At 38.3% G+C, this 13,826-nt stretch overlaps 1 protein-coding gene and 1 long non-coding RNA gene across 2 annotated transcripts in view; one reads left to right on the top strand and one right to left on the bottom strand.

Annotated features, from left to right (window-relative positions):
* LY75 (lymphocyte antigen 75) overlaps positions 1–13,826 on the top strand; it is a 74,376-nt gene that overhangs the window by 23,905 nt on the left and 36,645 nt on the right. The window contains exons 14-16 of the mRNA XM_054044678.1: positions 8,960–9,041; positions 11,286–11,357; positions 12,770–12,893. Coding sequence (XP_053900653.1) covers positions 8,960–9,041; positions 11,286–11,357; positions 12,770–12,893 — 278 coding nt within the window. The remainder of the gene's footprint in view (positions 1–8,959; positions 9,042–11,285; positions 11,358–12,769; positions 12,894–13,826) is intronic.
* Positions 1–13,826, bottom strand: part of LOC128845736 (uncharacterized) — a 69,343-nt gene that overhangs the window by 17,327 nt on the left and 38,190 nt on the right. The gene's annotated exons all lie outside the window — the stretch shown is intronic.

Below are 13,826 nucleotides of genomic sequence, written 5' to 3' on the forward strand. Positions count from 1 at the left end.
GTAAGTATAGATCCAAAACTTCATTGGACTCAAGTCCAGGGGCTTGCCCATTAGAAACATCTCAGAGACAGCTTAGGCAATTATTAACTACTCTAAGAAGAGCCCATGACAGTCAATCTGCTGAACATAATACCGCTTCTCTGGATAGTGTTAAAAGGAACACAAGTTGGCCAAAGTTTTCTTGGTGCTACAGGAATAAAGAGGCAAAGCAGAGATGTTTGCTTTCCATCTTCTCTTTACAATGACTTTAAATCTACATTGTTACAGTAAAATGATTGCTTCTTTCTGCTGAATTTTGGTATAGTGACAGTTGCTCTCTGTTCTCGACTGCTGTATTCTGGTTGACTTGAAGAAAAAACTTACTCTAGGAATGGCTGATTATTAAATTTTTTAAAGTGAGCTTTATTTTTGTGCACAAGATGCTCTCTGCCTAAATAAAAGTTCTATTTTTTAATTAATTTAATCAATGAATACTGTGCTATCTAGCAATCTGGTTGGCACAGATTCTATTTGGCATAACACTGTACAGACATTAGATGAGTATGTTGAGTTCTCTGGTATCAAGAAATTAAATGCTACATAAATTGTGAGTCTTGGATTTTTGTCAAAGAAGCTGTCTCTGAAAAGCCTTGTTATGCATGGGTATGATGTCAGATCCATGTGTAATAAGGTTTTTGATTGACAGTTTAGCCTTGCAGAACCCTTGCCAGCTTAAATTTGTTGTTGCAGCTAGCCTCACTTAACTTTTTACATTTTTATCCACAAACTAAAGCAAGAGCATTTAATAGCTCCCAATGTACAGTCTCTTGTAATACGTTTTAAACATTGAAAGTCAGTGGCTGAAGATTGGCATAACTGAATATCCAATTTGTTTTGTTTGGAAATCCACGAATTATGAAAAGGACCCAGCCATTGTTTGCACTAATACAGGACAACAACAAACCCACATACTCAATACATAGATTGAATAGCACAGAAAAAGGCACTTGTAACTTCTTTATTAAGGTGACTTACTAATGTCCCTCAAATAAAATATACTATGCAACTTTGTTGTATGTAGATGCAGTAAATCTATTCTAATTTTACTCAGTCATGTTGCCAAATATAAGTTATGTTTCTCTGTACCCAATTCACTATGAAATATGTTTAAGGAATCATTATATTTTGTTTCCCCACTGAGCAGAGGTAGGTGGCACTGCTTTACAGCTTGCCAATACCTATCCAATATTAATTACAACTAACGGCCATGTTTATTTTGTTAGGAGTCAGGAGATGAAGATTTACAATTTCTAAAGATCCTGGCAATGTTATAATGTGAGATATTGCATATGTCATCTGTAAGGAACCTCAAACGTCACTCGACAGAGTAAGGGCTGAATCCATTTCCCTCCTCTTTTCCTCCTCCTCCTCCCCCTTGTATCCTTGTCACAAACTAGATGGTTTTCCAGAACCATCACTGCAGTGAGGTCCTACTTTGTACAGATCTTCCCAAAGAGTTGGCAAATGAGCAGGTGCTCCATGGTGTGCACCTCACTTCATGTAATTAGAGTAGCCCCATTTGATCATATTAGTGTTTGATCTGCCAGTTTATATGCACAGGCAGTTCAGGCACATCCACGTTGACCGGTCTGTATTGGCCCTCGTGGGGTTCCAGATCGATTTCAGTGGATCTGACTGCACGTAGTCCTTCATTCCATAACCCCAGTCATGCCTTGCCAGCTGTCATATCCAATGATACAACACTGGTTATAATACTCTTTCGTGATTTAAGGCATTTGTTTACTCCTGTCTTGGATATCCCACTTGAAGTCATTTAGGGTTTTTCACTTGACCACAGTGGAATTTAAATTGGCCCTAATACAGTAAGCACAGTATAAACTGACTGTGTAATCAAACAGAGCAGCAATAACAGAATGCACACAACAATAGCCCAAAACATGGAGAGAATGTTGGTGAGAGTGCGGGAGTGAATCACTTATGTCTTGAGATCATTAACTTCCACTAAAGAGATGTTACATGGTTAATATTGCCTCCGGAGACTGGCACATTAAAATTATTATTCTTTAAATACATTTGCACGGTGCTATTAGTTTACACTGTGCTTTGCATTTTTTAATTATGTAGAGCTAGTGATTTCAGAGATCGGGGAGATATGTAGACTCTCTTAAAACAAGATAAGATATTTGGGGAAATGAGAGTAGAAAACAAACAGCAAATTGTTTCAGCAACAAAACCCTGGATGATTGTCAGGGTGCAGTACTGCACAGTTTATAGTATGTCTTCCCTGGATTTATTTAGTCACATTCTCTGCCCAAAACTGGTAATACAGTAGAATAATTTTAGCTCATGGAAGAAGCAGCACCTCTGCATCTTCCCTCATCCTTCCCTCCCATGACTCATTGTTAGGCGTTTTCAAATGTTAGCAAAAGAGAGTTTTCTTCTCCATTTGGCAATAGAGAAAGAGTAGCTAACTTAGTCCAGCTTGCTGTTTTCTCAGATTTTTACCTTGGAGGCAAAGAAGACGCAGAAGTGTTCTGATTATGCCAAGTATCTGTTAGTGTAAAGTACAGCATGCCATCCTTTTCCTGCCTAAATGAAATAAGGACTAAAATTTCTTTGCTGTACCACGAATGTGGTAGCTAGGGTGACCACATGTCCCTATTTTATAGGGACAGTCCCAATATTTGGGGCTTTTTCTTCTATAGGCGCCTATTACCCCTCACCCTTGTCCCAGTTTTTCACACTTGCTGTCTAGTGTCTAGTGGTAGCTAGTTTGAACAATGGGTGTAGCAGATCCAGTTGAGCAAATTTCAAAGGAATGAAAGTATTGTGTGTGAGTGTTTTTTCAGTTTTATACTTAGCAATGAAGTGGAGTTCTGGAGGTGTTATAGGGAGTGGCAGTTTGCGTTTGGTTATGTCTCTTAATTTAAAAATGCTATACCAATTGGAAAGGAACCAATTTACTACTTCCAGTTTGCCTTGACATATATTATGTACACAAATCTGCTTCATCATTTGATTTGAATCTGGAAAGTTCTATTAATATGTATGTGGGTTTGCAAGAAACAACTGAACTAGTTCAAGAGATATTGACTAGATCAACTATAAGGACCCTGTTCCTTGGTTCTAAAACAGATGTTTTTAAAACGGATCTTAAAAAAATGTTCAGGTTACGTGGTAATGCAGCCAGTGTCAGCAGGGTGTACATTTTTCAAAATAATTCTTAAGATTAGTGGTAGAACTGGGCAACATTTCTGGCAAATAATGAATTTGCTGAAAAATGCAGTTTTGGATGAATAAAAAATGAAGATTCATTATTTTAAAAAAATCAAAGCAGCTCATTTTGACATTTTCTAAACAGACTATGTTGACATTTCAATTAAGAGCTAATTTTGTTTAGACCATGTTGATTTGTTTGACCTAAACAATTTTTTGTCAGTTTTTTTGTCTGTGAGAAAAAACAAAAAAATTCAATTTTGGCCACCAAACCAAAAAATCAGTTATTCACTCAATTCTGTTAGGCAGTTTTTATCAAACTTCCCACATTCCAGGGTTTTATATTTGAAAAAATTATTCCTGCATCAGTTCATCAAGGAATATAAGATTACTTTTATGGGCCAATATTGATTGGTTTCAATTTCCGTATTTTATTTTTCCATAGCAATCAAAATATCTAGCAAAATAGATGACTTTACTAGAACAATACAATTGTATTAAACATCCACCTCCAAAGTGTTGTGTGGTACTTTCAGCTATGGTAGGGTATGAAAGGAAGACCAACTACCTGTGGTGGTATTCTCCTATAATTCTACTTCTGTACTTTGTGTCAAAAAAGGGCTCCACAGAGCTCAGGGCATGGTCAGGGAAAGATTCAAACATCCACTAACACAGCATGTGCACTTTTCAGGCAGCATAAGTTAAAGTACAAAAATCATCATAACTTGCTGCTGGGCTGAGGACATTAACTCCCCTGAGGCAGCTTTTCCACACTTTGGAAAGAGCATTATTGGGTGATGGCAGCAAGGTATGGACAAAAGCCATGCTTACATGGCTTCAGGAGACCTTGGAAGGAGGAGCAGTGATAGGCTGAGATCTGAGGATTGGGTCTCTGTTGTTCCCATAGATTTCAGAGTGTTTTGTAAGAAAGGGTAGCCTTGGCCCCTAGCTGATCAGCATTATCACCAGCCCCGCTTGAGCATGCACCCGTGCAGTGGAATGATGAAGGCTAAGGAGCAGGTTCTGCCTTCCCCTTTATTACCTTTTCATCCAGGAAGAGGAGATATAGGTCCAAATGAGGTGTTCCCAGACTTCTACCCAACCGTAAGACTCTAGACCTCAAAACACACCCACAGTTTCCAGGTAGTACCATTAGTCCCCATCTGAACCGAGGAAGTCACCATGTTCTGAAATAGCTTTTAAGAACTGATCATAAACTTTTTCAGGTAACAGAGTTGTAGCTCTGGCCCAAATGGGCCAAAGCCATTTTTGTTAGTTTTCCCCTCTCTTTTAATTTCTAGCTTATGTTATAGGTTAAATTTAACAGGTGACGTCACTCATGCTTTGAATCCTGTATCTGAGCTGACATATGGCTAAGATTAAGGGACAAAAAATGCCTTTTCAAGCATTTAGAACTTTTATTTCCTGAGTTACTATTTTTTTCCTTTCAGAACAATCTTTGAAAAGTGCAAAATACCTACCTCTGTTGCAGTATTGTCAGTGATCCATATAGTATTTACATCAAGTAGTAAAAAAGGCCATACCACACTGAGGGCTGGTCTACACTGGGGGAAGATCCATCTAAGATACGCAATTTCAGCTACGCGAATAGCGTAGTTGAAGTCGAAGTATCTTAGATCGAATTACCTGGGGTCCACATGGCGCAGGATCGACAGCCACGGCTTCCCCATCAACTGCGCTACCACCGCTCGCTCTGGTGGAGTTCTGGAGTCGACAGGGAGCGTGTTCGGGGATCGATATATTGCGTCTTAACGAGACGCGATATATCGATCCCCACAAGATAGATTACTACCCGCCGATCCGTTTACCAAGTTCTAATTCTGTGTGAGTACACCTCATCTGAATGGAAAGCCTTCAGCACAGAAACAGCAGATGATGGAGACTTACAATCCTTTAAATTCAATCAAATTTGAGTCCATGGTAAAGCATAGATTGAATCCATTTTAGGTTCCATCTGTGCTACAACACTATATGATGATCTAACTGTAACCACCCCAAAACCTAGACTACTCAAGGTTTTAAACTAGAACATATTTAGGTGCAATCTACAATACAACTTTTAACCATGTTGTAACTGGAGCAGGGGACAACAGTGTTGTAACAAGGTTCCCTGATACCATCATAGCTGCAGTGCAGATGGAGTCTTAATTAACAGCTGTATTCCAGCGATACTTTGGCCTGGGATGCCTTCTAAATTTACTCCGTGGTGAAGTGATAGTGCACTCAACGTAGGGTACTAAAATACTTTACTTGAGCTTGAGTGCTATCAAAAATAGTGGATCAGTTGCTGAATAAATCTCGTGATTATGTTGGATCTCTCACAAAGAAGCCAAACTATGAATTGATATTATAGATTCATAGATTATAGGACTGGAAGGGACCTCGAGAGGTCATCGAGTCCAGTCCCCTGCCCGCATGGCAGGACCAAATACTGTCTAGACCATCCCTGATAGACATTTATCTAACCTACTCTTAAATATCTCCAGAGACGGAGATTCCACAACCTCCCTAGGCAATTTGTTCCAGTGTTTAACCACCCTGAAAGTTAGGAACTTTTTCCTAATGTCCAACCTAGACCTCCCTTGCTGCAGTTTAAACCCATTGTTTCTGGTTCTCTCCCTCCTCCTTATGACACCCTTTTAGATACCTGAAAACTGTTATCATGTCCCCTCTCAGTCTTCTCTTTTCCAAACTAAACAAACCCAATTCTTTCAGCCTTCCTTCATAGGTCATGTTCTCAAGACCTTTAATCATTCTTGTTGCTCTTCTTTGGACCCTTTCCAATTTCTCCACATCTTTTTTAAAATGCGGCGCCCAGAACTGGACACAATACTCCAACTGAGGCCTAACCAGAGCAGAGTAGAGCGGAAGAATGACTTCTCGTGTCTTGCTCACAACACACCTGTTAATACATCCCAGAATCATGTTTGCTTTTTTTGCAACAGCATCACACTGTTGACTCATATTTAGCTTGTGGTCCACTATAACCCCTAGATCCCTTTCTGCCGTACTCCTTCCTAGACAGTCTTTTCCCATTCTGTATGTGTGAAATTGATTTTTCCTTCCTAAGTGGAGCACTTTGCATTTGTCTTTGTTAAACTTCATCCTGTTTAACTCAGACCATTTCTCCAATTTGTCCAGATCATTTTGAATTATGACCCGGTCCTCCAAAGTAGTTGCAATCCCTCCCAGTTTGGTATCATTATAAGTGCCACATCAGCTGAAAAGTCTTATTACATAATCAGGTAAATTATTACAAATTGGGAAATAAATTGGGGAAACTCTTGACCTGACATCTGTTTAAAAAATAGGTGGGAGCATCAAATTTCAAAGATTTTGAAAATTGCTCTGTTCCCTCAAGTAATTATTGCAAAGCCTTCTGAAATAAGTGTTTTAGGGTCATTAGTCAGTATGTGTGTCTGTGGTGATTCCTTATGCCACTCTAAGCTTTGGGTTGTGTCTCAGAGAGAGACAGAGAGAGTTAAGCAGTGCTTGATTAACTGTGCAGGGATGGACAATTGTAGAAGAATAAAATCCTAAAAGCAGAATGTCAGAAGCAATTCAGCTGTTAGATGTAAATACCTGTTTCTGAGTGGTTTGCTGGGGAGTGATACAGGGCATTCTAAGTTCTTTAGAGTCTACACTTGTACAAATTTAATTCCTATCACTATAGAAGAGCAGAAAATATTGAACATGGTAAGTTTATATCACACTGGTATATGAAGACGGTTAATGTTAGAGCAGGGCAAAATATTTGCCATGAAAGGAATATTTTTTAAGTAAAACATCTATCCTCCTAATAAAAATCCCAGGAAACACAATGAATAATGCCTTTTTTGGATCTGAAGTCAATAGGAGTCTTCCCACTGACTTCAGAGAATTTTGGATCAGCCCTATCTGTGTGAAATTGCTGGCCCTCATTCTCCAGTGCATTAAGTGCCATTTCCCCTAGACTTAAACCCAGCAGATCTGGTTACTGGAGTAAGAGCCAAGATTTGGCCCTAAATGATGATCTAGAATGTAGAATTGTAAAATCTCTAGTTACGTACAATATCTGCATCTATAGGCCAGACTCTGTGATAGCTTAACACCCAAAGCAACCTCACTGACTTCAGTAGGCTACATGGATTGTAAGTCAACAAAGGATTTGGTGTATGTCTATAAATTAAATAAAAATATGACCAAGAATTTCCGTAAAAAGAATTGGAGGACAAATATAAATGGATGGTCTTGGAAATTGTCCCACTTCGTTTCTAGACAGTCAGCAGTCTATTTTAAATGGACTCAAATTCTAGCCTAGGTCCCACGTGTTTCTGAGCTGAGTCACTGCTTCTAGCTCTGGGTCTCTAGGGCACACTCTCAGACTCATACCTCTTGTCTGAGCCCTTCCTTGGGACATGGGACTCAGCAGTCCAGCCATCTCAGATTCTGGAGTCAGTGCCTCAGATCTCCCAACCTCCAGCTGTTTACTTCTGCTCCCTGAGAGTTCCAGGTAGGCTGGGCACTCTGGCTTCTACATTAACCCCTTCAAGGCCGGTAAGGCAAGGAACACAGGCTTAGCAAAATAATTTTAATCACCATCACTTTCCTCTTAAAAAGCACCCCAGAGATACAGATCTTTGCAAATAAAATTTTTTTAAAAGTCCTGAGATGCTGCCTTGCCTAGTTTGAGCTCATCTCTTCTGTGAGTCCATGGTATGGTCAGCATTTCAGGCTAGGCAGAGTCCCTCCTGCCTCCTCTCTCTCTCCAACTCTGTCTTTTTGCATGTGGCGATGGACAGATCCTTTGCCAGAAAAGCACTCCTTAAATAAAGTCTCTCTTCCTTTTTGCCTTGTGCTCTACTGTGATGCTTTTCCCTTCCCCCTCCAGGGTCCTGTGTAAAGCATCCATTTTCCCATGGGAATGGACCGGTAGTTTAGAGACAGAGTCGGTGGCCCTAGATTGTTGTCTTGTTGAAGGATGATCTCTGAGAAGTCATCAAGATATCAAGCGCTGTTCCCTTGGCAGCGTAACTGACTAGAACACTTGATCACCTTGCTTTGGCAAGGCTGGACATGCACCAAAATGGCGCTTACAATACAAATGGAGTTCACAGTCTGTCCCAGATATATCCCACTCTGTCACAATGCCCTTAAAGTCCTAATCAATAGTAAAGAAACCTATGGTATTACTGCAGTTTTGAATATATGCATTGAAATCCCCTTTTATAGTGACAACCTTTCTCTTGGAATGGAACTGAGAATTTTAAGTTTTAATTACCCCACTCCTAAAAAATGAAAAACAAAAATAAAAAAGACAGCCCTGCATTTGTAAGTTCATTGAACTTAGTGGGGAATAAACATGTACCTAAGTGCTTTGCTGAATCAGAACCTAAGAGAAGAGAGAAAACACAAACCCCTTTCTCTTAGCTTGTTTCATCTATGCTACTTTTGTTTTAAATATCCCAGGTAACGGGACTCCAAATTAATATTGGTTTCCTTAATTAATACGTACTATCAGAGGCTGGTTAAACTGGGATACAATACTAGTAATTCATACTGGGCTTCCTAGACAAAGCGAATGGCTTGCAGAATTAGACGCTATACTTGTATTTTTGTACTTGTCTCAAAAGTTTGGTATTTAAAGGAAGGCTTTTTAAATGACTCATTAATCTTTTTATTTAATGTGCTAGAATGAACATACACTCATGTTGAGGTTTTTCATTTATATGTATATTTACAGTAATGACCGATGGGTCTGGGTGGGACTTAATAAGAGGAATCCAGATTCTCTAGGAACCTGGCAGTGGAGTGATAACAATCCGGTAAGTTACATTCATCTTCATCCAGAAAATACTACCATATTAACAATTGTTTGAATTTAGATTGGGTTGAAAATATAATCAACTGACTGATATTTTAGATTAATCTTGTTCTCTGGCACGTGAAGAATATAGAAAAACACTTATGTAAAACTTTGCGTTCAGAAGAGTTTCTCAATTAAAAATAATCTCATAAATAATAATCGGCCTTTATACTGTATTTCTGTCGAAATATTTAAATGTAATAAGGATCCAAATGCTGCTGGACAGAACAAGGTGTCTTTATATCCCAACATGTACTTCAGTTTCTCAACCCCATATCCTTGGTTTGTCTGGACTTCTCCAGAAAATGTCTATCTCACTTTCAAGCTGGTTTATGTGTATAAAGTAGGGCTGTCAAGCAATTAAAAAAATTAATTGTGGTTAACCGTGTGATTAAAAAAATTAATCGCGGTTAATCGCACTGTTAAACAATAATAGAATACCGTTTATATTTCTTTGGATGTTTTTCTACATTTTCAAATATATTGATTTCAATTACAACACAGAATACGAAGTGTACAGTGCTCCCTTTATATTTATTTTTAAGAACTATTTGCACTATAAAAAACAAAAGAAATCGTATTTTTCAATTCACCTGATATAAGTACTGTAGTGCGATCTCTTTATCATGAAAGTTGAACTTACAAATGTAAAATTATATACAAAAAAAACTGCATTCAAAAATAAAACAGTATCAAACTTTAGAGCCTACAAGTCCACTCACTCCTATTTCGTGTTCAGCCAATCGCTCAGACAAACAAGATTGTTTACATTTGCAGAAGATAATGCTGCCTGCGTCTTATTCAAAATGTCACCTGAAAGTGAGAACAGGTGTTGTCATGGCAATATTGTAGCTGGCATCGCAAGATATTTACATGCCAGATGTGCTAAAGATTCATATGTTCTTTCATGCTTCAACCACCATACCAGAGGACATGCGTCCATGCTGATGATGGGTTCTGCTCAATAACAATCCAAAGCAGTGCAGACCAACCCATGTTCATTTTCATCATCTGAGTCAGTGGTTCAGGTTCTGTAGTTTTCGCATCCGAGTGTTGCTCTTTTAAGACTTCTGAAAGCATGCTCCACACCTCGTCCTTCTCATTTTGGACAGCACTTCAGATTCTTAAACCTTGGGTTGAGTGCTGTAGCTATCTTTAGAAATCTCACGTTGGTACCTTCTTTGCGTTTTTGTCAAATCTGCAGCGAAAGTGTTCTTAAAATGAACAACATGTGCTGAGTCATCATCAGAGACTACTATAACATGATATATATGGCAGAATGCAGGTAAAATAGAGCCAGAGACGTACAGTTTTCCCCAAGGAGTTCAGTCACAAATTTCATTAGCACATTATATTTCTAACTAGCTTCATCAGCATGTAAGCATGTCCTCTGGAATGGTGGCCGAAGCATGAAGGGGCATATGAATGTTTAGCACATCTGTCATGTAAATACCTTGCAATGCTGGCTACCAAAGTGCCATGCGAACGCCTGTTCTCACATTCTGGTGATGTAAATAAGAAGTGGGCAGCATTATCTCCCATAATTATAAACAAACTTTTTTGTCTTAGCGATTTGCTGAAGGAGACATAGGACTTGTAGGCTCTAAAGTTTTGCATTGTTTTGGTTTTGAGTGCAGTTATGTAACAAAAAAACCTCTACATTTGTAAGTTGCACTTTCATGATAAAGAGATCACACTACAGTACTTGTATGAGGTGAATTGCAAAATACTATTTCTTATGTTTATCGTTTTTACAGTGCAAATATTTGTAATAAAAAATAATAATATAAAGTGAGCAGTGTACACTTTGTATTCTGTGTTGTAATTGAAATCAATATATTTGAAAATGTAGAAAAACATCCAAAAATATTTAATAAATTTCAGTTGGTATTCTATCATTTAACAATGCGATTAAAACTGTGATTAATTGCAATTAATTTTTTTAATCACGATTAATTTTTTTGAGCTAATTGTGTGAGTTAACTGCGATTAATCGGCACTCTAGTATAAAGGTCAGTACTGTATGTACACATGTCTTTGCAGAATCAGGGCCATAGATTGATAGCTGTTTGGGGCAGGTATAGCCTTTTATTCTGTGTTAGGACAGTGCCCAGCACAAAGGGACCAAATCATGTGCCCCTAGGCAGTACTTCAATACAAATAATAAGAAGTCACAATTCTGCCATCCCTCCCCTTTCTGTAGGAAACTACTGTTGTTATGTCACACGATTTCCAAAGAGATATCTATGACATTAGAGACTGTGCTGCTTTAAAGGTATGTTTCAGGATTTTAATAATATGAATATTTTTATGTGATGCTTTTATTTACAGTATATTTACTTTATACTTTTAAGTTTTTATACATTAAACTTAGACTGCTGCTGTAAATTTATAACTGTATACATTAGAAAGATGCTACTTTTCTTTTTGTTAATTCACAAACCTGCTAATTTTCACAAAAAACAGCAGTTTTACCTCCACTACTGAGTAAATATTTAATAACAACATATAGCAAGGACTTCCTTCACCAACACTTCTTTACTTCTATTAAAATAGTACTGTAATAATATTTAGAATACAGAGCAACTTAGCAAAATACTGTAATTATGGTCCTACAAGTCATTAATCCAGACTGGTGTGGTTCTATTACACCTCTACCCCGATATAACGCTGTCCTTGGGAGCCAAAGAATCTTTCTGCGTTATAGGTGAAACCGCGTTATATTGAACTTGCTTTGACCTGCCGGAGTGCGCAGCCCCTCCCCCCCCGGGAGCGCTGCTTTACTGCGTTATATCCGAATTCATGTTATATCGGGTTGCTTTATTTTGGGGTAGAGGTGTATATTCATAAATGTCTCATTACTATGTAACTCTAACCTTATGGTATGACTGCTAAAACAGTACTTCTCAACCTTTTCCATACAATTACCTGGTTTCCCCATATTGGGATCACGCTGGAACGTGCCTTCCCATTTATCCAGAACCCCCTCTCATTTAGTATTCATTGAAGGGGATGGTGGTCCCTACCCTCTTGCCCTTATCCGCAACCCCCAGGAGCCATGGCCCTTAGACTGAGAACCTCTCATCTAAAATATTAAGCTAATACATTTTTGGATGATAAGAAAGACTATCCCTAAACAAGTGGGAAGTGGGCATCGTGGCTTTTGTAACCATTGTTTTCAGAATTACAAGAGTCTTATCCTGTGTTGTCAGACTAAAGGAACCAACATTATCTTTATTGTAGAAACCAGGAGGTGGCATCGAGCTATTTTATCTTGATTATACTAAGAAGAATTCTGTTTCTGAGCCAATTCAGACGATTGTCCCTTCTGGGCAGATATGAGAATCCTTTAAAGGGCAGTGAATATTACTCCATGATAAACACAGATGAAATTTGTGGATTACAAAAAAAACCCACAGTGTTGTAGTGAGCTGCAAGAAGAGATTTTTGTGAATGGATACATTTTAAACTGATTGCTTTGTAATTTCTAGTTGTTCAGAGACTGCTTTTGAAGCTGTACCTATATTTTATCATTTTAAAAATTCAGTTAAAATTGCAAAGGATTGGCAACAGGGTAGATGACTTCTGTCATCAAGGATATCTAAGGTATCTTATAAACAGTTTTATTGCTCCAGAAGTTTGTATCTAGTATACCAACGCAGTTTCCCACCCCCTACTTTTATGCAGACTACTCGAATATCACGGAGGTATTTTTGGAGACTTCATTTCCATGATGACAGACAATTGGATTTTTACTTAAAACCTTTCGACTGTGATGCTAGACTTGAATGGGTTTGCCAGATAACAAAAGGTAAGCTTCATTTACATCCATTTATTCATCTAAACTCTCATCTGTTTTTTGTTTAAAATGTCTTTAATTACTTCTTTCACTTTGTCATCATTAACAGTAAACCCAGGATCTCTGACTTTAAAACAAACATCTCAGAAGGCATTAAAATAATCTTGAGACCTGGAGTCCTTAGAATGTGAGAGCGAGACTTGAACTTTGTGTATTTTAAATAAATAAGGAGAGGCTGTCACACTTGCAATGCTGTTTATTATCAAGTTGAAAGGATGCTTGATATAGGAAGTATAAGGTTGAAGTATGAGTAACAGCTGCGATTATATTCTCTAAAGTTGTGTGAAATTCACAATTTTTGGTTGTTGGATGTCTTTTTCCTACTGGGGAAAAGAAGGATATGAGCACAATAAATTTGGCAACCAGTACTTTACCACATCCTCTACCCAACTGGCCATAACGGTACACGAGGACAGGGCCTGAAATCCCTTGCATGTCTCATAGGCTCCTGTTCATAGAAATATAAACATACAAAACACTCACAAATAAACTATTACTGGGGAAGGACCTTGTATCACTTCTCTAGGGTCCAACCTTGCTTCTACCCCTTAAGTTCCCTTGGAGTGAGAAATGTGCCACAGGGAATGTAGATATCTTAGTGTGGTGGGGAGATACAGATCATGGTGTTCCAGCATTTATGTGCTTTATTTAAAATGTATAAGCAGTATTTATAAACAAAAGAAAACCCCATGGACAGCTAGGACAGCTAATTCCTCCAGACTTGAATTTGGCCTCTAATCTCCTTGTAAAATTTATGACTTGGGTCTCCAGAGTAGCAAAGTACACAGAAAAGGGTTTCTCTGGTGACGGTGGAGAAAGGATGGTATGAGGGTTCTGCACAGATCCACTTGTATTTGTGAGAAGTTAGGAGTTTTAGCATCTAGT

The sequence above is a fragment of the Malaclemys terrapin genome, chromosome 11, assembly GCF_027887155.1.
Source record: "Malaclemys terrapin pileata isolate rMalTer1 chromosome 11, rMalTer1.hap1, whole genome shotgun sequence".
NCBI lineage: Eukaryota > Metazoa > Chordata > Testudines > Emydidae > Malaclemys > Malaclemys terrapin.